This window comes from Salmo trutta, chromosome 2 (genome assembly GCF_901001165.1).
Source record: "Salmo trutta chromosome 2, fSalTru1.1, whole genome shotgun sequence".
Lineage (NCBI taxonomy): Eukaryota > Metazoa > Chordata > Actinopteri > Salmoniformes > Salmonidae > Salmo > Salmo trutta.
In genome coordinates this window covers 58947370-58972899 of record NC_042958.1, presented here as the reverse complement: position 1 = coordinate 58972899, position 25530 = coordinate 58947370, and the positions used below count along the sequence as shown (strand labels likewise).

Sequence of the window (25530 nt, the reverse complement as noted above, 5' to 3'; positions counted from 1 at the left end):
GTAAACACAGGCACGCACGCACGCACGCACACTCACACAGAGGATCTGGTAGTAGTAAGCTTCCCTGAAGTTTTTGAGAGGAGCAGCCCTTGCAGTTTCGTGCTTTGTGTAGCGTTTTGGGGTGTCATACTAAATGTTGTTAGGTAAGCCATTGTGAGAATTCCACAGTAAGAAACCACTGGACCTGTCTCGCTCAGGAATTGTATCTGAGTGATGTTCCCTCTGTGTCAGGGATTTGGACCAATTTACTTGGCATTGTCTGTTTTGGTAGCAGCAGATATCAGCATCTGCCAGCTTGGCTACTATCTTGTTCACTCCCAAGAGGCTATGATGAGCTTTAGAGAAAAGAACCCCATACCTACTGTAAAATATGATGGTGGATCTTTGATGTTATGGGGCTATTTTGCTTCCACTGGTCCTGGGGCCCTTGTTAAGGTCAACTGCATCATGAACTTTACCCAGTACCTGGACATTTTAGCACAAAATCTGGTTGCCTCTGACAGGAGGTTGAAACTTGGCCACAAGTGGATCTTCCAACATGACAATAACCCCATTAAAATCCACAAAGAAATGGTTAATTGACCACATAATCAACGTTTTGCAATGGCCATCTGTCTCCGGACTTGAAAACCTTTGGTTTGAATTGAAGAGGACAGTCCATAAGCGCAGACAAAGGATATCAGGGATCTGGAAAGATTCTGTATGGAGGAATGGTCTAAAATCCCTCCCCATGTGTTCTCCAATCTCATAAAACATTCTAGAAAAAGGCTCAGTGCCGTTATCCTCGCAAGGTGAGGTATTGAAAAGTATTGAAAACAGGGGTGCAGCCAATTTAACATATTGAGAGAAAAAAAATATTACTTGTTAAACAAAATCAATTTTTTTGTATAAAAAATGTTTTGGAGCATACAATATACAGGTAATTGTCAAATAAAGGAAACATCAAACATACTGTAGAGTGTCTTAATAGGACGTTAGGTCACCATGAGCAAGAACTACTTCAATACACCTTGGCATAGAAGTATCTGGAACTCTATTGGATGGATGCGACAACATTCTTCCACAAGAAATTCCATCATTTGGTGTTTTGTTTAATGGTGGTGGAAAACGCCGTCTGTCGCCATTACAGACTCTCCCCGTAAGAGTTCAATTGGGTTGAGATCTGATGACTGAGACACACACACACACACACACTTTAAACCCCCTATGCTCCTTTGAGACCCCTCTTTCAAAGTCACTGAGATCTTATCTTCTAGCCATGGTAGCCAAAATAATGGGCAACTGGTCATTTTTATACATGACCCTAAGCATGATGGGATGTTAATTGTTGAATTAATTCAGGAACCACACCTGTGTGGAAGCACCTGCTTTCAATATACTTTATATCCCTCATTTCCTCAAGTGTTTCCTTTTACCTATAGCTCAGTATTTGTAGAATACCTTTTATACAGTCTTTTTTGCTCATCTTTCTCAAGGGTGCCAATCATTTTGGATCTGACTGTACATGTGCATATGCATCTAACAAAGACGCACAGATGTAGTTCAGATTTCAGCAAGAACGAAACAATGAATAAGTCTTTCAAAACAGACATGAATTTATTGTTTCGACATTTAAAATCTGCACATTTAAACATTAAAGCCCTTAAGACAGTTTTTGTTGCCCTTTCATATCAGTTACGTACCTTCCTCATAGGGATGCATAAGCATGTTTTCTTACACTCTATATCAGCAAAGACAACACACAAACAATAACTCTGCTCACATTTACCTAACAGAGTAGAAATCTGCAGAAGCATCATTTGGCACACGAATCAATGTATTAGAAACTAAGTTTATACCCTGCGTACTATCGTCCTGATGTTTTACAACTAAAATGCAACCGTCGGTTTCAAGGTGGAGGGTGGACAACATTTAGAATGTCACATCATGATCGCAATATCAGCATTATTGACACAACGACAGCCAAGTGAAAGAAATGTACTTTTCAGATTTAGTATGGCCTTAAAAAATATTCACACTTCGAAACACTGCTAAGCTCATTGGACTAGTCTATAATAATGGTAGTACAGTATGTGCCTGCTCCAGCATCAGGTGTTACAGCTGAGTCATATGAAGGGTATTACATAAGGACAGTGTAACTCCTTCATAAAACACAACATTATAATAGGATTAGAAGCCCTATTTCAAGGAAATGTGTGAAAAAATGTAAACTTCATATTCAGCACTACCCCAACATCAGCATACGTGAAAATGGCACGTTTCTATGTTTTGCAGTCAAAAAGATGAAGGAAGGTACGTTTTTCCAATGGCATCATCTGGTGTGATTTCAACTAATGATGAGTAGGCATTGCCTACTACTTAGTTAAAATCATACGATGCACACCAGATGATGCATGATGTTGGAGTAGTGCTGGAAATGATGGATATGAAGTTGAACCATTTTGAAATTTCCCTTTAAGACATTTGGCGACTACCAGTTGTGTACAGGCAAGACTGTCTCACTTTGTGCTGGAAGCTAATAAACCCATAGATAGACTATGAGATCTATGACACTTGAAGTCACAGCTTGGGTTATGGGGGTTATAAGTAGTGCTTATGAAGGCAAGTGTTAGGCAAGTGTTAGTAGTTACCATTACCCTTCAAAAGAGTCCCTGTACTTTAAGCTATGGTAACTACTCTCAGTGTGATACAAACATACATTAAAGAACATGTGCTCACACCAGTATGGCTCTAGGATTATGGGTAGGAGGGAGATAATACAGTACAGCTCCATAATAAACATAAAGGAAGACACACAAGCTGCCAAGGGTTAAAACTCACTAGTGGTTAGGTGTGCTTACAAGACACTATTTTCTGCATCTACTAGATTTCTAGACAACAACAAAAACTATTTCGCTGTCTTGACCTGAGCCCCTATCCAATCTGCACTGGTGGTCATATTTAAAATAGGTGGAACGAAAAAGGAATGTGTCTCTTTGTGTAGCGTTATAACCTATCCTCCTATCCTTGGTTTTCATACTAGTATATAAGAATATGGATATTTTCTTCTACCATGTAGAAAAGCAATATCTATCAAATGTGAAAATCAAAAAAGTTGACCTCTTAGACTCAAATAGTTCTTACATGACAATGCAACTCTTACCACACAGACATTATGATAACCTTCATGACCTTCCCTTTAAGAAGCAAAGATAACCTTCATGACTTTTCCCTTTAAGAAGCAATGTGGTGCCAGGGGACTTCCCTTTCTTTAATGAACAGATGTAGAAAGACTTAAAAAAACAACGAAACAATATAGTGCATTGTTGTGATGTAAAGAAAACTGTTTAAAATACAAAAGTGCAAAACTCAAACTGCACAATTTAAGACAGGCAGAACCTTAGTGAGTCACACTATTTCCTGGTACACTTTAACTACCACCAGAGACTTGAGATTTTAAGAAAATAAATACATTCTTAAGATATATTATTTACAATGGACACATTGTTCCGAGTGTCAATCCCTTCAGTGCGCTCATCTCCTCCCACCCATTCCCAGAAAATTCCCTACAACTAAAACAGAAACATTATCCTTCATTAATTCCTTTTAATCATCACTTCAATACACTTCCTATAAGTTAGTGAGATAATTCTCAGCGCTGGTCTAAAAAGCACCAGATTTCACTAGGAGTCTTTCTTTCTGTATGAATGAACACATGTGACTGTCAAATTCAATGAACGTGCAGACTGCAAACGCGGTTGTAAACTGCCCTTGGAGACGCCTCAGGCCACATATGGCTGTTTTTCACTGGACTCTGACTGAAGCAGCGGGTCAAAGAGATCGATTAACGAAGCCAAGAAATCAAAATGAAGCGAGTAGTACATTAGTCAAACACAAACTGACCTCTCTCTCTATCTGTCTCCTCCCTTTCTTTCATCCATCCATCATAGTATATTAAACTGTGTTGACCATGCACTGGTTCCCTGGTCCACTCTCAACGACCGTTCTATTATCATGTAATCCATGGTTCTAGTTCGTTAGATAAGCTACAGCTATACAAAGTCGGGGTGGGGAAAAAATGGCTCGTCACAATTGCCGTGGACCCAGCAACCATTAAAACCAGTTGTGACTCACATCATGGCACAACGCGATATTCTTCTCAATTAGACACACACTCTAATATGACTTGCCCAGTGTGCAACTTGCCTCTGACGAATCCAGCCCCTACTCGGCCTTGGATCCCTTGCCAACCTTGTAAGCGGCGCCCTTGAGGTAGGACTTGTAGAAGAACGAGGCGAACAGGACCAGGTAGCTGAGGTACATGAGCGAGCCCCAGGCGATGTTGGGCATGTAGGAGGGACAGCGCACTTCGTGCATCCAATGGTAGACCAAGCCTAAGACAGCAAGCCCCATCATCATCTGCATGATCTGGGTGGCCGTGATGACCATGGCGCAGGGTCGCGGCACCCGGTAGCCCGCAGCCCGGGCAGCGTAGTAGGTGTACATGAAGGAGTGGACCAGGTAGTTCATGGTCATGAACCAGCCGCCGCCTGCCACTTGGTCCTTGTAGGAGTACCAGGAGTAGACCAGCACCGTGATGTGGTGGTACCAATGGAGGAAGATGAGGCGCTGCTTACGGAGCACGATGAACACCGTGTCACCTGAGGAGGGAGGGAGGGAGGGAGGGAGGGAGGGAGGGAGGGAGGGAGGGAGAAATCACTTAGTTATACTCTGATGTTTGATCACTTTCACTCTCTCTCAAACACTAGTGACCACACACAGTAGAAGAAAAACATTTTGAGGACCGGATATTTGGACCTCACTTCCAAAAATGACCTGGAAAGATGGGATGTCTGTTTGTGGTCCTCAAAAAGTACAGTAAAGAGCTGCACACACACACACACACACACACACACACACACACACACACACACACACACACACACACACACACACACACACACACACACACACACAAGGAAGCATACAACAACATCCTAACACACTCCAATAAACTCAAACCTCACACCCTGTACAGTACAAACTAAACAGGCTTAATATATTGAACATCTGTCCCATTCTAGAACGCGAGCATGCCCTTCCTGTCTCTTGCTCAGGAAGAGACATAGCGCAGTCAGTCAGCATCTCTGTCCATTTACCAGCGCTACTGCATCCCCTGTCTGACTGACAGATAGGCCTAAGTGACTAGATTACTGCTCTGGGAGAGGAAATGGCATCACCTTGCGGCCACATAGCTCTTGAGGTATGTGCTTCCGGAATCACATAAATAGACAAATTGTTTCAAGTTTTTTGTTGTTGTCCTGCACCAGCCTCCTTCTCTCTGATTTGCCCTCTGACATAATTGACCAATTACAACCCCCTCCATCTCTCCCATTCGTGGGCCAGGGTCACATTGAGTATATAGAATTGTCTTGTATAGATCAGCTCGAGGCGAGCTGACTATTCTACACTGCATGACAAAGAAGTATGTCTGTTCCATATGACATATATCTATCTGAAGCATTCAGAACGGGACCCTATTTGGGACATTCCTTACCCAGCTCTGGGGCCTTGCTCAGGACGAAGGCGTAGGCCCAGAACTTGCTGACAGGGGCGCTGTAGAAGCTGGTGTCACACACCGACTGCTTAAAACCGCTTTTGTTGAGGACATGGAACATGTACCAACCGGTTCTGACCGCTCCGATGATACTGTGGAATGAAACACATAGATTTACTAAAGAGATAGTGTCAAGTGCATCTGTTTCAAGTTCCTTGGTGTCCACATCACAAACAAACTATCATGGTCCAAACACACCAAGACAGTTGTGAATTGGGCACGAAAATACCTGTTCCCCTCAGGAGACTGAAAAGATTTGGCATGTGTACCCAGATTCTCAAAAGGTTCTACAGCTGCACCATCGAGAGCATCCTGACCTGTTGCATCACCGCCTGGTATGGCAACTGCTTGGCATCCGACCATATGGCACTACAGAGGGTAGTGCGTACGGCCCAGTACATGACTGGGGCCAAGCTTCCTGCCATCCAGGACCTACAGTTGAAGTCGGAAGTTTACATACACCTTAGCCAAATACATTTAAACTCAGTTTTTCACAATTCCTGACATTTAATCCTAGTAACAATTCCCTGTCTTAGGTCAGTTAGGATCACCACTTTATTTTAAGAATGTGAAATGTCAGAATAATAGTAGATAGAATGATTTATTTCAGCTTTTATTTCTTTCATCACATTCCCAGGGGGTCAGAAGTTTACATACACTCAATTAGTATTTGGTAGCATTGCCTTTAAAATTGTTTAACTTGGGTCAAACATTTTGGGTAGCCTTCCACAAGCTTCCCACAATACATTTTGTCCCATTGCTCCTGACAGAGGTGGTGTAACTGAGTCAGGTTTGTAGGCCTTCTTGCTCGCACACACTTTTTCAGTTCTGCCCACAAATTTTCTATGGGATTGGGGTCAGGGCTTTGTGATGGCCACTCCAATATCTTGACTTTGTTGTCCTTAAGACATTTTGCCACAACTTTGGAAGTATACTTGGGGTCATTGTCCATTTGGAAGACCCATTTGCGACCAAGCTTTAACTTCCTGACTGATGTCTTGAGATGTTGCTTCAATATATCCACATCATTTTCCTCCCTCATGATGCCATCTATTTTGTGAAGTGCACCAGTCCCTCCTGCAGCAAGGCACCCCCACAACATGATGCTGCCACCCCCGTGCTTCACGGTTGGGAAGGTATTCTTCGGCTTGCAAGCCTCCCCCTTTTCCCTCCAAACATAACGATGGTCATTATGGCCAATCAGTTCTATTTTTGTTTCATCAGACCAGAGGACATTTCTCCAAACAGTACAATCTTTGTCCCCATGTGCAGTTGCAAACCGTAGTCTGGCTTTTTTATGGCGGTTTTGGAGCAGTGGCTTCTTCCTTGCTGAGCGGCCTTTCAGGTTATGTCGATATAGGACTCGTTTTGCTGTGGATATAGATACTTTTGTACCTGTTTCCTCCAGCATCTTCACAAGGTCCTTTGCTGTTGTTCTGGGATTGATGTGCACTTTTCGCACCAACGTACGTTCATCTCTAGGAGACAGAACGCGTCTCCTTCCTGAGCGGTATGACGGCTGCGTGGTCCCATGGTGTTTATACTTGCCTACTATTGTTTGTACAGATGAACGTAGTACCTTCAGGCGTTTGGAAATTGCTCCCAAGGATGAACCAGACTTGTGGAGGTCTACAAGTTTTTTTCTGAGGTCTTAGCTGATTTCTTTTGATTTTCCCATGATGCCAAGCAAAGAGGCACTGAGTTTGAAGGTAGGCCTTGAAATACATCCACAGGTACACCTCCGATTGACTCAAATGATGTCAATTAGCCTATCAGAAGCTTCTAAAACCATGACATCATTTTCTGGAATTTTCCAAGCTGTTTAAAGACACAGTCAATTTAGTGTAAGATAACTTCTGACCCACTGGAATTGTGATACAGTGAATTATAAGTGAAATAATCTGTCTGTAAACAATTGTTGGAAAAATGACTTGTGTCATGCACAAAGTAGATGTCCTAACCGACTTGCCAAAACTATAGTTTGTTAACAATAAATTTGTGGAATGGTTGAAAAACTAGTTTTAATGACTCCAACCTAAGTGTATGTAAACTTCCAACTTCAACTGTATATACTAGGCGGTGTCAGACAAAGGCCTTAAAAATTGTCAAAAACTCCAGTCACCCAAATCATAGACTGTTCTCTCTGCTACCGCACGGCAAGCGGTACTGGAGCACCAAGTCTAGGTCCAAAAGGCTCCTTAACAGCTTCTACCCCCAAGCCATAAGACTGCTGAACAATTAATCAAATGGCTACCCAGACTATATACACCATCCCCCCCTTAGATTTAACACTGCTGCTACTCACTATTTATTATTATCTGTGCATAGTCACTTTACCCCTACTTACATGTACAAACTACCTCAACTAACATGCACCCCCCACACATTGACTCCGATACCGGTACCGATAACCCGTGTATATAGCCTCGGTATTGTTATTTTATTGTGCTACTTTATTTTTTTTATTTTTACATTAGTATATTTAGTAAATATTTTCTTAACACTATTTCTTGAACTGCATTGTTGGTTAAGGGCTAGTAAGTAAGCATTTCACAGTACGGTTGTATTCGTTGTATACCTGTTGTATTCGGCACATGGGATAAAATAAGTGGATTTGATTTGCTCAGTCTAACTATAGGGAATTCACAGTTACATACAAGTAATTGGTATAGGAAAAAACGTCAACACAAGTATAATGCCCATGGTCGATCAGAGTTGACTATAAGTAAGTATTTTGTACACGAATTCGGCTCATATTTCTATCTTGCTGCTAGACGATACACCTGAACTGTCAGCTTTGTGGCTGTCATAACGTAATGCAAAATACGTCGCTCAACTATATTTTATACCGTCAGCTTTGCGATGCCATGATGCAAAGTGATATAGCTCTCAACTATGTGAACGGTCACTGTTGCGGTTGCCATGGCGCTCGAAATCTGAAACCAAGACAAACGAGATAAGACATATCAGTGGGTCACATCTCCAGCCGGCTGTCCTTCCCCCCGTCTCCAACTGTTTTAGACCTCAGTTAAGTCCAACAAAGACTTAGACACACATGCTCTTACTTTGTCAACAGGATGTGTATGCTTAGTAAACACTATCCATCTGTAGCTTTCCGTCTCATCTGAAACACACAGCGGCTCCTACGTACAGCGTGACGTCGTCTCAGTTAGGACGCCCTATGAAAACACATTACCTCTCTTTACAGATCAATTGTAATGATCCAGCAATACTCCAGGAAGCCGTCTTCAAACCCATGTAACTAAACGCCTCAGTCAAACAGTGGGAACAACACAAAGTGAGAACCAAGTGACACAGTTGACATGTTGAGGGTGCAGAACAGTGGAGGCTGCTGAGGGGAGGACGGCTCATAATAATGGCTGGAATGGAGTGAATGGAGTGGTATCAAACGTATAAAAACCATGTGTGTTTTGATACCATTCCATTCACTCCAAGTGTAATGTCACATGCACAAGTACAGTGAAATGCCTTTCTTGCTAACGCAAAACCCAGCAATGCAATAATCAATAACAATATATTACTAGAATTATTATCTATTTTTTTAAACAAACACGAGAAATAAGAATAAGAAATATGAAATACACAATAAGTAAGTAGGTAAGCATACAATATACAGGAAATATTTAAAACGTCAGTTCCAATACCATATTTACAGTACATGTGCAGGGATACCGGAGTGATGGAGGTAGATATGTATAGGGGTAAGGTGACTAGGCAACAGGATATAAGATAAACAGAGTAGCAGCAGCTTGCATGTGAGAGGGTGTGCGGATGTGTAGAGTCAGTATAAATGTATGTGCATATTATGTGTGAGTGAGTAAATGATGGCGTGAGTGTTTGTGTGTGTGTTGGAGTGACAGTGTGTGTGAGTGTGTATGACCCTGTGAGTGTGCATAGAGACGGTGCAAATACTGAAATAAAAGGTCAATAAAGATACAAGGTAAACTCGGTCCGTGTAGCTATTCTGTTAGGTATTTATCAGTCATACTGCTTGGGGATAGAAGCTGTTCAAAAGTGTGTTGGTACCTGTTGGTGTCAGACTTCGTAATTAATTACCTATAACTATCTTATCAATGGTAACTACCTATCAATACATTATCTATGGTAACTACCTAACACCAACATCATCATTGGTAACTACCTATCAATACATTATCTATGGTAACTACCTAACACCATCATCATCAGTAACTACCTATCAATACATTATCTATGGTAACTAACACCAACATCATCATTGGTAACTACCTATGAATACATTATCTATGGTAACTAACACCAACATCATCATTGGTAACTACCTATCAATACATTATCTATGGTAACTAACACCAACATCATCATTGGTAACTACCTATCAATACATTATCTATGGTAACTAACACCAACATCATCATTGGTAACTACCTATCAATACATGATCTATGGTAACTACCTAACACCATCATCATCAGTAACTACCTATCAATACATTATCTATGGTAACTACCTAACACCATCATCATCAGTAACTACCTATCAATACATTATCTATGGTAACTAACACCAACATCATCATTGGTAACTACCTATCAATACATTATCTATGGTAACTACCTAACACCATCATCATCATCAGTAACTACCTATCAATACATTATCTATGGTAACTAACACCAACATCAGCATTGGTAACTACCTATGAATACATTATCTATGGTAACTAACACCAACATCATCATTGGTAACTACCTATCAATACATTATCTATGGTAACTAACACCAACATCATCATTTGTAACTACCTATCAATACATTATCTATGGTAACTAACACCAACATCATCATTGGTAACTACCTATCAATACATTATCTATGGTAACTACCTAACACCATCATCATCAGTAACTACCTATCAATACATTATCTATGGTAACTAACACCAACATCATCATTGGTAACTACCTATCAATACATTATCTATGGTAACTAACACCAACATCATCATTGGTAACTACCTATCAATACATTATCTATGGTAACTAACACCAACATCATCATTGGTAACTACCTATCAATACATTATCTATGGTAACTAACACCAACATCATCATTGGTAACTACCTATCAATACATTATCTATGGTAACTACCTAACACCATCATCATCAGTAACTACCTATCAATACATTATCTATGGTAACTACCTAACACCATCATCATCAGTAACTACCTATCAATACATTATCTATGGTAACTAACACCAACATCATCATTGGTAACTACCTATCAATACATTATCTATGGTAACTACCTAACACCATCATCATCAGTAACTACCTATCAATACATTATCTATGGTAACTAACACCAACATCAGCATTGGTAACTACCTATGAATACATTATCTATGGTAACTAACACCAACATCATCATTGGTAACTACCTATCAATACATTATCTATGGTAACTAACACCAACATCATCATTGGTAACTACCTATCAATACATTATCTATGGTAACTAACACCAACATCATCATTGGTAACTACCTATCAATACATTATCTATGGTAACTACCTAACACCATCATCATCAGTAACTACCTATCAATACATTATCTATGGTAACTAACACCAACATCATCATTGGTAACTACCTATCAATACATTATCTATGGTAACTAACACCAACATCATCATTGGTAACTACCTATCAATACATTATCTATGGTAACTAACACCAACATCCTCATTGGTAACCACCTATCAATACATTATCTATGGTAACTAACACCAACATCATCATTGGTAACTACCTATCTATTACAGGCCAGTAGCCTACTTTTAAAAACCCCATATGGTAGAACGTTGCAGTGGTGGTGCAGTAATGAATATATGAAGTGTTTCATATGCCGAGGACACGCTATCCTGTCCAGCCAGCAGCAGTGGGATTGAGTGGGCAGGTTAAACCCACGGCTCTGTGATTAGGATTAACAGCTGGGTCAGCAGAGGACATGGGCACGGATGATGATGATGCACCTCTGTGGCACACCAAAGCGGTGGCACACCAAAATGGTGGCACACCAAAACGGTGGACCAAAACGGTGGCACACCAAAACGGTGGCACACCAAAACGGTGGACCAAAACGGTGGCACACCAAAACGGCCCTGACTCCTCCTTAAAGGGGCCATCTACAATTGCTAAATACATTTTTTTACTTAGAAATGAATGATATGTACCCATTGATTCTTGAAGACCTTAGTTCGACTGTCATACTCCATCAGAACCCCAAATATAATATTGTTTTACTCCAATGTTTGTAAACAAAGTAAATGTAAACAAACGCTATATAGCCTCAAAAATGGTTAAAACTATCATTTTTATATCATGGATGGTCAGTCCTTGCATCCATAGCACTGTCTATGAACTTGAGTCTATGAACATTTCTCAAGCCCCATCCCTCAGCTTTTTACCAAAACAGGGGTGGGGGTCCACTTTGTTATTGTTTCAACAGCTGATTGCCACTTTAATGATAAGGAAAACAGATTGGATTTATATAGCACTTTTACAGCATTATACAGTACACTGTTTGACTAAAACTCACCTCATCCACTATAAATGTGTAGCACCCACCTGGGAAAGAGCCATTTTGCTCTAGAACTGTGGTTCCCAACCTTTTTCTCTGTGGCACACCTTAATGAAATCATTTGTATTTATTTATTAATTTATAAATTTTGGCAATGACATCTGATCTCATCTGATCCATACTGAAACTCATATTTTCTATGACAAATGTTTTTTTATTGATTAAATAGGGTTTATTGGAACTATTTTCATAGTTCCTTACTGATGACGATTAAATTGTATGCACCCCTTTAAGAGTGTCCTGCAAAATTAGCTTATGATTTTTTTTCTCCGGTAAAATATGTCTTTAGTTTTAAACCGTTTGGGCTAGAGATTAGCGCTTTTCTGCATTGGAAGGTGCAACCCACGAAAACAAAGCCTTGCTCCGTTTGTTTCTGTGCTAAGGGATGATACAGTAAATGATACAAATGACACAAATGATCATTTGCTCGTGATACGCGCCCCTCAAATGATAATCAATGTAACAACAGCCTGAGCGCACTGGTCTTGAAACAACGATACAATGAAACCATGTGCCACTAAAAGTATTATCTGAACGGCATAGTGCTCCCATGTCAAAATTCCATGTGGATTCCACAGGCCACATTTAGAAGTGAGCGTTCCAAAAAAGAATAAAGATAAGGAAAAGTTTTGCGGCACACCTGAGAGTTCCTCAAGGCACACCAGTGTGCTGCGTCACACCGGTAAAAAAAACACTGCTCTAGAAAGGCCACCAAACATCAGCTATTGTCAGTCACAACGGTTGTGGGCTTTCTAAGAATTTGGGGAGGAAGGGGAGATCACCTTGATTACATATGTTTGTTGGGTATTAATATAGGTTCACAGCCAAAGATATGTAAATGAAATTCTCTCACCTCACACCAGAAGTCAAGGATTTCCTAGCATCACAGCAGTATTGCAATAGTATATACTCTTAGAAAGAAAGGTGCTATCTAGAACCAAAAAGAGTTCTTCTGCTGTTCCCATTGGAGAACCTTTTGAAGTACCCCTTTTGGTTCCAGCTAAAGCCCTTTTGTTTCCAGGTAGAACCCTTTTGGGTTCCATGTATAACCCTTTCCACAAAGGGTTCTACATGGAATCTAAAAGAGTTCTACCTGGAATCAAAAAAGGTTCTACCTGACACTAAAAAAGGTTATCCTATAGGGATACCCTAGACCCTAGAAACCCTAGACCCACTTCAATTTGCATACCACCCCAACAGATCCACAGATGATGCAATTTCTATTGCACTCAACACTACCCTTTCCCACCTGGACAAAAGTAACACCTATGTGAGAATGCTATTCATTGACTACAGCTCAGCGTTCAACACCATAGTGCCCTCAAAGCTCATCAATAAGAGAAGGACCCTGGGACTAAACACCTCCCTCTGCAACTGGATCCTGGACTTCCTAACGGCCATCCCCAGGTGGTAAGGGTAGGTAACAACACATCCGAAACGTTGGTCCTCAACACGGGGGCCCCTCAGGGGTGCGTGCTCAGTCCCCTCCTGTACTTACTCCCTGTTCACTCATGACTGCATGGCCAGGCACGACTCCAACACCATCATCAAGTTTGCCGGTGACACAACCGTGGTAGGCCTTAGGGCTGGGCGATATGGCCAAAATATCATATCATGGTATTTTTCCATTTTTGATGGTTTGACGGTAGTTGATGGTATTTTATGTTCTTGATTAATAATAGTTCCAAATTTGCATTATGAGTAGTGTGTTACCCTAGGGTGGCAACACATATATTCAAAAGGATTTCAATGGGTCTTTCTCCATTCTGATTGTTTAATACTGTTCAATTCAACTAGAACATAAAATAATTTCCTGTATTTCCATCAATTTCTGCATTTCCTGCACTCATTTGAGATCATTTCCACACTGCCACCATATGGGCAAAAAAACTAGGCCTTATTTTTAACCAAATGTTGCAATTGTGAATTAGATAAAAACACTTGGGTGAACTTTTGGAATCATGGAAATATATTGTTTATTGTAATTCTATAGTTAGAATATAAATAATAGTGGGCACTTTGACATGACAACGAATTAAAATGCCATGGTATTTTTCCATTTTTGATGGTTTGACGGTAGTTGATGGTATTTTATGTTCTTGATTAATAATAGTTCCAAATTTGCATTATGAGTAGTGTGTTACCCTAGGGTGGCAACACATATATTCAAAAGGATTTCAATGGGTCTTTCTCCATTCTGATTGTTTAATACTGTTCAATTCAACTAGAACATAAAATAATTTCCTGTATTTCCATCAATTTCTGCATTTCCTGCACTCATTTGAGATCATTTCCACACTGCCACCATATGGGCAAAAAAACTAGGCCTTATTTTTAACCAAATGTTGCAATTGTGAATTAGATAAAAACACTTGGGTGAACTTTTGGAATCATGGAAATATATTGTTTATTGTAATTCTATAGTTAGAATATAAATAATAGTGGGCACTTTGACATGACAACGAATTAAAATGCCATGGACGAGTTATTGTGACAGGGTAAGAACCAAAGTGATGTTCAGTGTTTCCTAGGGGACCCTATAATCTTTGGCTACATTAAATCTAAATTACCTCGACTAACCGGTGCCCCCGCACATTGACTCTGTACCGGTACCCCCTATATATAGCCTCGCTATTGTTATTTTACTGCTGCTGTTAAATTATTTTATTTTCATTTTTTTTACTTAACTTCTTAAAGCATTGTTGGCTAAGGGCTTGTAAGTAGGGATGCACAATATATATTTTGTGAGTAAGTATTAGCTAGGTTGCCACTTGTTGTTTGCCTATTGAAATTACATTTCAGTTCATGAAAATAAATAGCTAGCCAGGTACTTAACCCTGTTGTCCATAGCTAACTTTAAGAGCAGCCAGCTAGCTTAATCTGGCTAGTGACGCTCGACCGGACCGGGTTATGTGTTGTGAAGCTAGCCACAATAAGGATTAGGCACAACAGTGGAATTTGCGGTTTGCCTTCAAAATAAAAGTATTTAATTGACAGTGATGCAAATGAATACAAACAGTAGAAGTATGCCATACTTTTATTTTGAAGGCTAACTGCAAAGTCCACTATTGTGGCTAATCCTTACTGTGGCTAGCTTCACATAGATGGGTCCAACCATCATTTATCAAATAAGAACTGTCTTATAAATTAGTGTTATTTTAGATGATGACACCTAGCTATATAGTTAGCTAACTAGCTATAGCTACTGAAACAAATGTTGTTTTGCTATGTTTTTGGAGAAGAACATTGTTTGCATCCATGAGCTAGCTAACTTTTTTTTATGACCAGCACTGAAGGTCTGCGAGACAACTTTACCAGCATCATAGCATACGTATCGATGAATCGTTGTGACTTATGCAATTCGAGTGATAGTGTAATCAATGTGTAATAACTACGTAAAAAATGTATGAACGCGTAAAATTACTATGAACGCGTAAAATTACTATGTGACGTGCAGTCATCATATTCAGGTCGTGATTGGTCAACAATCTTAGTTGACACGTCAAATAGTGTTATTTGAAACGTCAAATAACACTATATTTTTTCACACTCAAAGACCCAAACAGCGTTCCATAGAAATCCTGGTTGAGAATGAAACGACTGAACAAATTAACAACGAAACAGCACAGCAAGTAAGTGAACGAAATAGGTTTTGATTATGTTTTACTGGTAATGGGGAGATACGTAAATGACAACAAAATAACTTTTTGGTCAGTGTGCTGTGTGTGTGCGTGTAACCTTTATTTAACTAGGCAAGTCAGTTAAGAACAAATTCTTACTTACAATGACGACACTGGGCCAATTTTGCGTCGCCCTTTGGGACTCCCAATCACGGCCGGATGTGATATTGGATTCGAACTAGGGAATGGAGTGACGCCTCTTGCACTGAGATGCAGTGCCTTACACCACTGCGTCCATGTGTGTTTGTTAACTATTTAACTGAACTAGAATGCTTAAAAGGCCGCAAAAAGGTTTAATATCGGTTATCAGTATCGTTTTTTTTTGGCAAGGAAAATATTGGATATCGGCCAAAAATGTCATATCGGTGCATCAACTACTTGTAAGTAAGCATTTAACTGTAAGGTCTACACCTGTTGTATTCGGCGCATGTGACAAATACAATTTCATTTGATTTTACAGCCACAGAACCCTTTTGGAACCCTTTTTCTAAGAGTGTACCTGTAATGATCCTAAAACTGCATTATCAGACACTAATTCTTCTTTGTGTAGTAAGTGTGTACAGATAGCATAGCCATCAAATCCGCGAAAGAATGTGTTGACAGTTGACAGGCCTTGAATTGACCGGAACATTCTCTCAAGTAGACACATTTCTACAGTACATTATTAACCCTCCATTACCCACAAAATGTCCTACAAGTGTTTCTAATCTTCTGAACTTAAATGTAGATGTTTACTTTAAATCTGCACAAAGAATCTCCTTCTCGTGGATGTCCTTAAAGAAGAGGTGTTATAAAGAAGAAGTTTTGAGATACCGCTCTAGAAATCGCTATTTTTACGTAGTTCATGTGTGTTTAGTTTAAACACTGTTTCGGTTAATTCTGAGAGAGAACTAGTTCCAAACAGAGCAAAAAAATAAATGTCCTCTCACTGTCAACTGCGTTTATTTTCAGTAAACTTAACATGTGTAAATATTTGCATGAACATAACAAGATTCAACAACTGAGACATAAACTGAACAAGTTCCACAGACATGAGACTAACAGAAATTGAATAATGTGTCCCTGAACAAAGGGGGGGGGGTCAAAATCAAAAGTAACAGTCAGTATCTGGTGTGGCCACCAGCTGCATTAAGTACTGCAGTGCATCTCCTCCTCATGGACTGCACCAGATTTGCCAGTTCTTGCTGTGAGATGTTACCCCACTCCTCCACTAAGGCACCTGCAAGTTCCCGGACATTTCTGGGGGGAATGGCCCTAGCCCTCACCCTCCGATCCAACAGGTCCCAGACGTGCTCAATGGGATTGAGATCCGGGCTCTTCGCTGGCCATGGCAGAACACTGACATTCCTGTGTTGCAGGAAATCACGCACAGAATGAGCAGTATGGCTGGTGGATTTGTCATGCTGGAGGGTCATGTCAGGATGAGCCTGCAGGAAGGGTACCACATGAGGGAGGATGTCTTCCCTGTAACGCACAGCGTTGATATTGCAGGCAATGACAACAAGCTCAGTCCAATGATGCTGTGACACACCGCCCCAGACCATGATGGACCCTCCACCTCCAAATCGATCCCGCTCCAGAGTACAGGCCTCGGTGTAACGCTCATTCCTTCGACGATAAACGTGAATCTGACCATCACCCCTGGTGAGATAAGACCGGGACTCGTCGGTAAAGAGCACTTTTTGCCAGTCCTGTCTGGCCCAGCGACGGTGGGTTTGTACCCATAGGCGATGTTGTTGCCGCTGATGTCTGGTGAGGACCTGCCTTACAACAGGCCTACAAGCCCTCAGTCCAGCCTCTCTCAGCCTATTGCGGACAGTCTGAGCACTGATGGAGGGATTGTGCATTCCTGGTGTAACTCGGGCAGTTGCTGTTGCCATCCTGTACCTGTCCCGCAGGTGTGATGTTCGGATGTACCAATCCTGTGCAGGTGTTGTTACACGTGGTCTGCCATTGCGAGGACGATCAGCTGTCCGTCCTGTCTCCCTGTAGCGCTGTCTTAGGCGTCTCACAGTACGGACATTGCAATTTATTGCCATGGGCACATCTGCAGTCCTCATGCCTCCTTGCAGCATGCCCAAGGCACGTTCACACAGATGAGCAGGGACCCAGGGCATCTTTCTTTTGGTGTTTTTTAGAGTCAGTAGAAAGGCCTCTTTAGTGTCCTAAGTTTTCATAACTGTGACCTTAATTGCCTACCGTCTGTAAACTGTTAGTGTCTTAACGGCCATTCCACAGGTGCAAGTTCATTAATTGCTTATGGTTCATTGAACAAGCATGGGAAACAGTGTTTAAACCCTTTACAATGAAGACCTGTGAAGATATTTGGATTTTTAGGAATTATCTTTGAAAGACAGGGCCCTGAAAAAGGGATGTTTCTTTTTCAAAAAATTTTGTGGACAACATTTACCTTGCTGAGGTTAGCAAGGATGAGGGAGGACAACGAGGCTAACCACCACCAACGTTCAGTAAGAGCTTCAATCACACTGATTGGTTGGTTGATTGATTGATTGATTGATTGGTTTGATGATGCCTAGAAAAACACATAAAGCCATATACTGAAACACAGTGGTCAGTGTGTCACTCACCTGAAGATGGCCAGACTGAGTGACCAGAGGACGAGGGGTCGGCGCAGGTTTAGCTTGGGCCTCTCTCTCATGAAGTGTTGGCCCCCGAAGATGATCGCAGCATACAGCCCACAGAACATAAAGGACTTGCTCCTATTCAGGAAAAAAATTTAAAAACATGTCACCAAACTAGTTCACAAGTGATTACTGTAACTACCAGTGTCCTAGGTCATGATTTAGATGAGAGCAGGGTGGAAATGCAAACAAGCTTTAATCTAGTTTAAACTCCAACAATGCATGTATGTGATCATTGATCATTGTGAATGGATGAGTCAGTCTTTAGCAGACTTTTGGGATTGGCACTGCAGTTGACATTTCTAGTTCCTTTTGCTTGGTGGCAGTACGCTGAATGTACACAGCAAGCCACGAGGCGAGCTAAGCTAAACTCAATCATCTACAGTTGAAGTCGGAGGTTTGCATACACCTTAGCCAAATACATTTAAACTCAGTTTTTCACAATTCATGACATTTAATCCTAGTACAAATTCCCTGTCTTAGGTCAGTTAGGATCACCACTTTATTTTAAGAACGTGAAATGTCAGAATAATAGTAGAGAGAATGATTTATTTCAGCTTTGATTTCTTTCATCACATTCCCAGTGGGTCAGAAGTTTACATACACTCAATTAGTATTTGGTAGCATTGCATTTAAATTGTTTAACTTGAGTCAAACGTTTCGGGTAGCCTTCCACAAGCTTCCCACAATAAGTATAGTGAATTTTGGCCCATTCCTCCTGACAGAGCTGGTGTAACTGAGTCAGGTTTGTAGGCCTCCTTGCTCACACACACTTTTTCAGTTCTGCCCACAAATTTTCTATGGGATTGAGGTCAGGGCTTTGTGATGGCCACTCCAATACCTTGGCTTTGTTGTCCTTAAGCCATTTTGCCACAACTTTGGAAGTATGCTTGGGGTCATTGTCCATTTGGAAGACCCATTTGCGACCAAGCTTTAACTTCCTGACTGATGTCTTGAGATGTTGCTTCAATATATCCACATAATTTTCCTCCCTCATGATGCCATCTATTTTGTGAAGTGCACCAGTCCCTCCCGCAGCAAAGCACCCCCACAACATGATGCTGCCACCTCTGTGCTTCACGGTTGGGATGGTGTTCTTCGGCTTGCAAGCCTCCCCCTTTATCCTCCAAACATAACGATGGTCATTATGGCCAAACAGTTATATTTTTGTTTCATCAGACCAGAGGACATTTCTCCAAAAAGTACGATCTTTGTCCCCATGTGCAGTTGCAAACCGTTGTCTGGCTTTTTTGGGGCGGTTTTGGAGCAGTGGCTTCTTCCTTGCTTTCAGGTTATGTCGATATAGGACTTGTTTTACTGTGGATATAGATACGTTTGTACCCATTTCCTCCAGCATCTTCACAAGGTCCTTTGCTGTTCTTCTGGGATTGATTTGCACTTTTCGCACCAAAGTACGTTCATCTCTAGGAGACAGAACGCGTCTCCTTCCTGAGCAGTATGATGGCTGTGTGGTCCCATGGTGTTTACACTTGCATACTTTTGTTTGTACAGATGAACGTGGTACCTTCAGGCATTTGGAAATTGCTCCCAATGATGAACCAGGCTTGTGGAGGTCTACATTTTTTTTCTGAGGTCTTGGCTGATTTATTTTGATTTTCCCATGATGTCAAGCAAAGAGGCACTGAGTTTGAAGGTAGGCCTTGAAATACATCCACAGGTACATCCACAGGTACACCTCCAAATTATGTAAATTAGCCTATCAGAAGCTTCTAAAGCCATGACATAATTGTCTGGAATTTTCCAAGCTGTTTAAAGGCACAGTCAACTTAGTGTATGTAAACTTCTGACCCACTGGAATTGTGATACAGTGAATTATAAGTGAAATAATCTGTCTGCAAATAATGGTTGGAAAAATAACTTGTGTCATGCACAAAGTAGATGTCCTAACCGACTTGCCAAAACTATAGTTTGTTAACAAGAAATTTGTGGAGTGGTTGAAAAACTAGTTTTAATAACTATGTATGTAAACTTCCGACTTCAACTGTATATAAATTCCTACTATTAAAACAGATTACAGAGATCACGAGAGATCAGGATTGGGCTGGTCCACTGGGCATAGGGCAGTGACATGGCCTGTAGACCACTCCGACTTCTGTCCATCCATGCCAAGGCTCTATTTTACAGTCCCCATTCCCATTCATAGTCATGGAGCCAAGGACTAACCGAGTTTAGATGTTGACATACTGACCAGAACTTCTACTACTGAAGCCCGTGGGTAATGAGGCAATTAGATTGAGTAAACATCACTCCGGTCTAAAATCAACTGTGAGGCTATGTGAAAACAGCTGGGAGCAGGTTGCAGTAAGAATACCAGATAGATCACTGACTGGACAATTTTTTTAACCAAAAAGTTAAATTGAGGCGAAAAGGGCTGAATACTAAAAAGCGATGATGTGTGTACTGCAGAGGACAGACCAGATGACTAATCCAGATTGACAGAGCATATTAGACTGAGAAGATGTTGTTGTTTGACCCAGTTTAGTAGGGCTATATACATCGCTAAATACAGTAGGGCTTCAGTGGTCATTCTCTGTCTGTCCCAAAGGGAGGATGAAACTGTCATTAGACTGATGAAGGATTCTACAGGGAAGCATTAAGAGCAATAACACCACTGTGTCTATGCATTACAGAGAGGGAATGTGTGATGGGCAATACAGAGGGAGAGAGAGATAATGAAGCGACAAGAAGCAGTCATTGTATCCTTTTGAGGTGAAGGAGTCAGGACAAATACAATGTGTGGGCCACCATCTTTTACTCCTCGAAAGAGAGAAAGGGAGGGTCCTGTGGGAGCAAATGTTCCCAGAAAGCAGAAGTCTAGCCATTAATTACAGTCGTAGGCCTGGATGTCACATGCAAGCAAAGCATTGGTTTCCGTGTGCTGCACTAGATGTGGTTCTAAGCTTCTCCGGCTCCTCCCCTTTTGATACTTTGCTGTAGTCTACACACATCAGCTCGATCTGAGGAATGCATGGGCAGGGTGAAACAGGGTGAATTTACTTGGCCAGCACTGCACATTTACAGGAGCGTATTCATTACGGAAACTGTTAACCGTTTAAGAATGAAACGGCAGCAAACAGAGCAAAACAAGAGTTTCTATTGGACAAATTCAGATCGGTCCCTCCCCGTTTCGTTCTGTTTTAGAGTTTTGCAACAGCAAAACGTTTCTTGAATATACCCCTGGAATTTTACAATCCACATTTGACAGCTTGCTTGTCACTGAAACACAACACTGTCACTCAGTCAGAAAACGCAAACAAGGAGCCAAAGTAAGTCTGTGCAAGAATGTGGTCTTACTGGGTCTCAACGTTTCCTTAGTGATGTTAACCGAGGAACAAAAATTACTCCCCTTTTTCCACACACATTTCCATTGGACACAAAGAGAAACACTTGAGACCTATAATAATTTGATAGGGAGAAGTGATATGCCTTTGGGTTGATATTAAAACAGTTACAAAATGTAGGCCTATTGATATCCTATAATGTATTTACGCCTATGTATTTAACAGTAATCATCACATTAGATATTAAGTAATCATTCTTGCATGTGACTGCATGTGCATGTTACACAAACTGAAGTGAACAGCAGTATGACAGGCTATACATTGAGTTTCCCGTCATATTGTAGTAACAATGGCCGCGTTCCTATGCTTAGACTTTGCTGACGCCTGACAGATCTAACAACGCCCAGATAGTTACTCTAAAGTATCAGCTGACCACATGATATGTTATAGCAATTTCTCAGTTGATGACACAGTCGATGACGTGCCCAGAACCATTGGTTGCTGCGTCACCTTGCCTTTCGCTGTGGAACTCGCCCATTGGTCGTGTTCCCCTGCTCAGACGTTGCATTCATCAACCAATGGTTACGTGCCACGTCATCGACTGTGCTTTCGGGCACCAGATTGATATAACATATGACGTGGTTATCTGATACCTATCTAGGCGTTGTAAATGTTTTTCAGGGGAAATGGAAAGAGAGCTTGTAACGAGACTTCTGCTTTTGGACGTTAACAAGGCGACACTCCATCTTAACTCCTCCACATTTACTGGATTGGTTGAACAGTGCAGAAGAGAACCTTCTTCTCATCAAGACCAGTATGTAGCGGATCTAGTTTATTTTAGCGCCTGCTACGTTAGGTTAGGCATGCATCAGCAACACCTGGGCAGAGGAAAGCGTCCAATGTACTGTAAGTGTTGAAAGGGATGGCTTCTGCATCATGCAATGGATCGAAGGTTGTTTTAACGTTCATAAAACATAGCCGATTATCAACAAACCATGCACATGAAAACTGAAGGTAAGTTCAGACGGTCGCATCCTCAATGACATCTGAAAAGGGGCGGGAGAACAATAATAAGTATATCAATTTACAGTAGCAGGGCCATCTGGCAATTCTGGCAAATGCCAGATGGGCTGGACCATTTTTTCGTTGGGTGGGCTGGTCGAAATTGACACACACAAAAAAAATATATACACTACCGTTCAAAAGTTTGGGGTCACTTAGAAATGTCCTTGTTTTTGAAAGAAAAGCACATTTTTGGTCCATTAAAATAACAACAAATTGATCAGAAATACAGTGTAGACATTGTTAATGTTGTAAATGACTATTGTAGCTGTAAATGGCAGATATTTCATGGAAATCTACATAGGCGTACAGAGGCCCATTATCAACAACCATCACTCCTGTCTTCCAATGGCGCGTTGCGTTAGCTAATCCAAGTTTATCATTTTAAAAGGCTAATTGATCATTAGAAAACCCTTTTGCAATTATGTTAGCACAGCTGGAAACTGTTGTTCTAATTAAAGAAGTAATAAAACTGGCCTTCTTTAGACTAGTTGAGTATCTGGAGCATCAGCATTTGTGGGTTCAATTACAGGCTCAAAATGGCCAGAAACAAAGAACTTTCTTCTGAAGTGACCCCAAACTTTTGAACGGTAGTGTACATATATTATACTTTTTTGGGGCATGGCCTGCAGCCCATGGGCCTGTTATTTTTTTAAAGATTGAGCAATTTCTCTATTATATTAATCTATAATGAGCCTTTGGCTGATCAGTGGACAACGGCCTGCACCAATACCCAGATGGGCCAGCCCGTTTTTCTGACAGGCTGAGCTGAGGTCATTCAAACTCACATTCAAAGTCAAACGTGGCATCAGCAAAGAGAACTGCTCCAACTCATCAGTTAGATAGCCAAGGTCATGGATTGTAAAAAAAAAAAAAAAAAAAGAAAACAGAGCACATTCTACAATTTCAGCTTCCTTTTTGGGGGCGGCTAAAACCATGATTTGGTCAAACGGTTATCCTCATGATTCCTGTAATGAAAGTGTTTGCCCTGCCCCTGTGCCTGTTTCACTGGGGTCTGCTGCTGTAATGAGCGAGCCACTATCCCCTTTCCTGTGCGCTAGAGAGAAAAATGTGTTCTGATCGTTTTTCCCACAATGCAATTGTGGGAAAAACACAGCTTTGGATGCTTCGTCCCCTTGTCCCTGTCAAAGAGAGGAGGGCTTCAGCTTTCTGTAGGTATCATTGTTATTTCTAATGGATGAAAACATGGCTATTAGCAGTGGGTATCATATTTATCTAGTTCATGTGTTTTGAGTTTCCACTTCCTCAGGTGTTGAACCCCAAATTAATTAGCCAATGATATTAGTTAGTGCACATAAAGATGTATGTAATTCATCTTTATTGATCACAAAAAAAATCTGGAAATTAGTCATATTTTGAAAGTATAATATGGCAACTATAGCCTAAGTCATTAGGTTGGCTTTTATAACATATACGTGTTAAGCAGACAGACAGACAGACAGACAGACAGACAGACAGACAGACAGACAGACAGACAGACAGACAGACAGACAGACAGACAGAGAAGATGCTGAGACAGATAGACAGCACAACAGGGAGGGAAACAAAATGGATAGTTCAGAGGCCCAGTTATAGTGGAGAGTTGTATCTCCAGTAGTGTTTTTACATATTGTATTTGTTTTAAACATATGCTGGTTAAAAAAGAGGAGGACCATGTCCCGCCAGTCACTGGAACAGAAATAGCTGAGAAACGCTTTACTGCACTGCCAATGTTATGTGTTAGCATTACTGCCTGTGTCTAAGTAGGGTTTGTAGGGTCAGAGTGTAGTAGAGTGTGTTTGTGGTGATGGGTTGTGTGTGCATGGTTGGTGGTAAGTTGGTGGCACCACCAGTGATGTGGTCTAGTAAAATGCCAGGGTCGAATTCTTGTCCCAGTCCCCCCCCCCCCCTGTACAGTAGCCTCAAAGATAATTATATCTGTAGTAGCCTTATGTATAAATTATTGACTAAACGTTACTTTGTAGAATAATCAAAACCCACACAACACATTGTATGCACTCTTCGGTAGCCTATGAATGGAAAAAGTGCGCGACAGTTAGGAATCAAATTGACGAATGTGGGCAATACAAAAATGTGCCTGCATGGCGTGTAGGCTAAATAATGACATTGTGTGTGGATGAGAGCTCAGCCAACATTGGCGGCGACGGGGGGAGAATTCGCCGGCTTTAGACCACGTAGGCTAGGCTACTCTTTTATCCAGATGTGTTTGGGTGAATTGGTAGTCTACTTACCAGTTTTCCTGCATCCATTCGAGAGCCCCCTTTTCATCGAATTGTCGTTCGAAATCGTATTCTGCAAGTGGGATGTTCTCTGTCTCGTTCATTTTCGTAACAATGTCAGTTTCTTCCCGTTAAAACTCCTGGTCTATGTTTTCACATTTATCAATCTGCTTAAAAAGCCCACGATGAATTTAACAAACCAACAGATACCAACTGAATTCTCTCAGTTTCGGAGCAGATGGAAGGATGCAGTAGAGATGCACTTCCCGACTGTCACTCACGCACGGTGGCCGAGCGCGAGCACGTCCCAGTGACTGTATGGCCTGGTTATAATGTCTATGTGTAGGGCACGTCCCCTCT

At 41.2% G+C, this 25530-nt stretch overlaps 1 protein-coding gene across 1 annotated transcript; it reads right to left on the bottom strand.

The window, feature by feature from the left end:
- Positions 1–1571: 1571 nt before the first annotated feature.
- Positions 1572–25530, bottom strand: LOC115158957 (elongation of very long chain fatty acids protein 6-like). Its single transcript, XM_029708395.1, has 4 exons — positions 25183–25530; positions 18513–18644; positions 5537–5688; positions 1572–4640 (listed from the first exon to the last, which is right to left on the bottom strand). Exons 1-4 carry the CDS (start codon positions 25272–25274, stop codon positions 4204–4206), a joined length of 813 nt encoding a protein of 270 aa, XP_029564255.1. The 5' UTR covers positions 25275–25530; the 3' UTR covers positions 1572–4203.

Bases quoted from the DNA above. Each gene is read 5' to 3' on its own strand.
- LOC115158957 (XM_029708395.1), bottom strand. From the start codon at position 25,274: ATGAACGAGACAGAGAACATCCCACTTGCAGAATACGATTTCGAACGA. The intron at 18,645-25,182 runs GTAAGTAGACTA...TTTCCTGAATAG, and splicing joins GAATGGATGCAGGAAAACTG to GAGCAAGTCCTTTATGTTCT. The intron at 5,689-18,512 runs GTGAGTGACACA...TTCATTCCACAG, and splicing joins CTCAGTCTGGCCATCTTCAG to TATCATCGGAGCGGTCAGAA.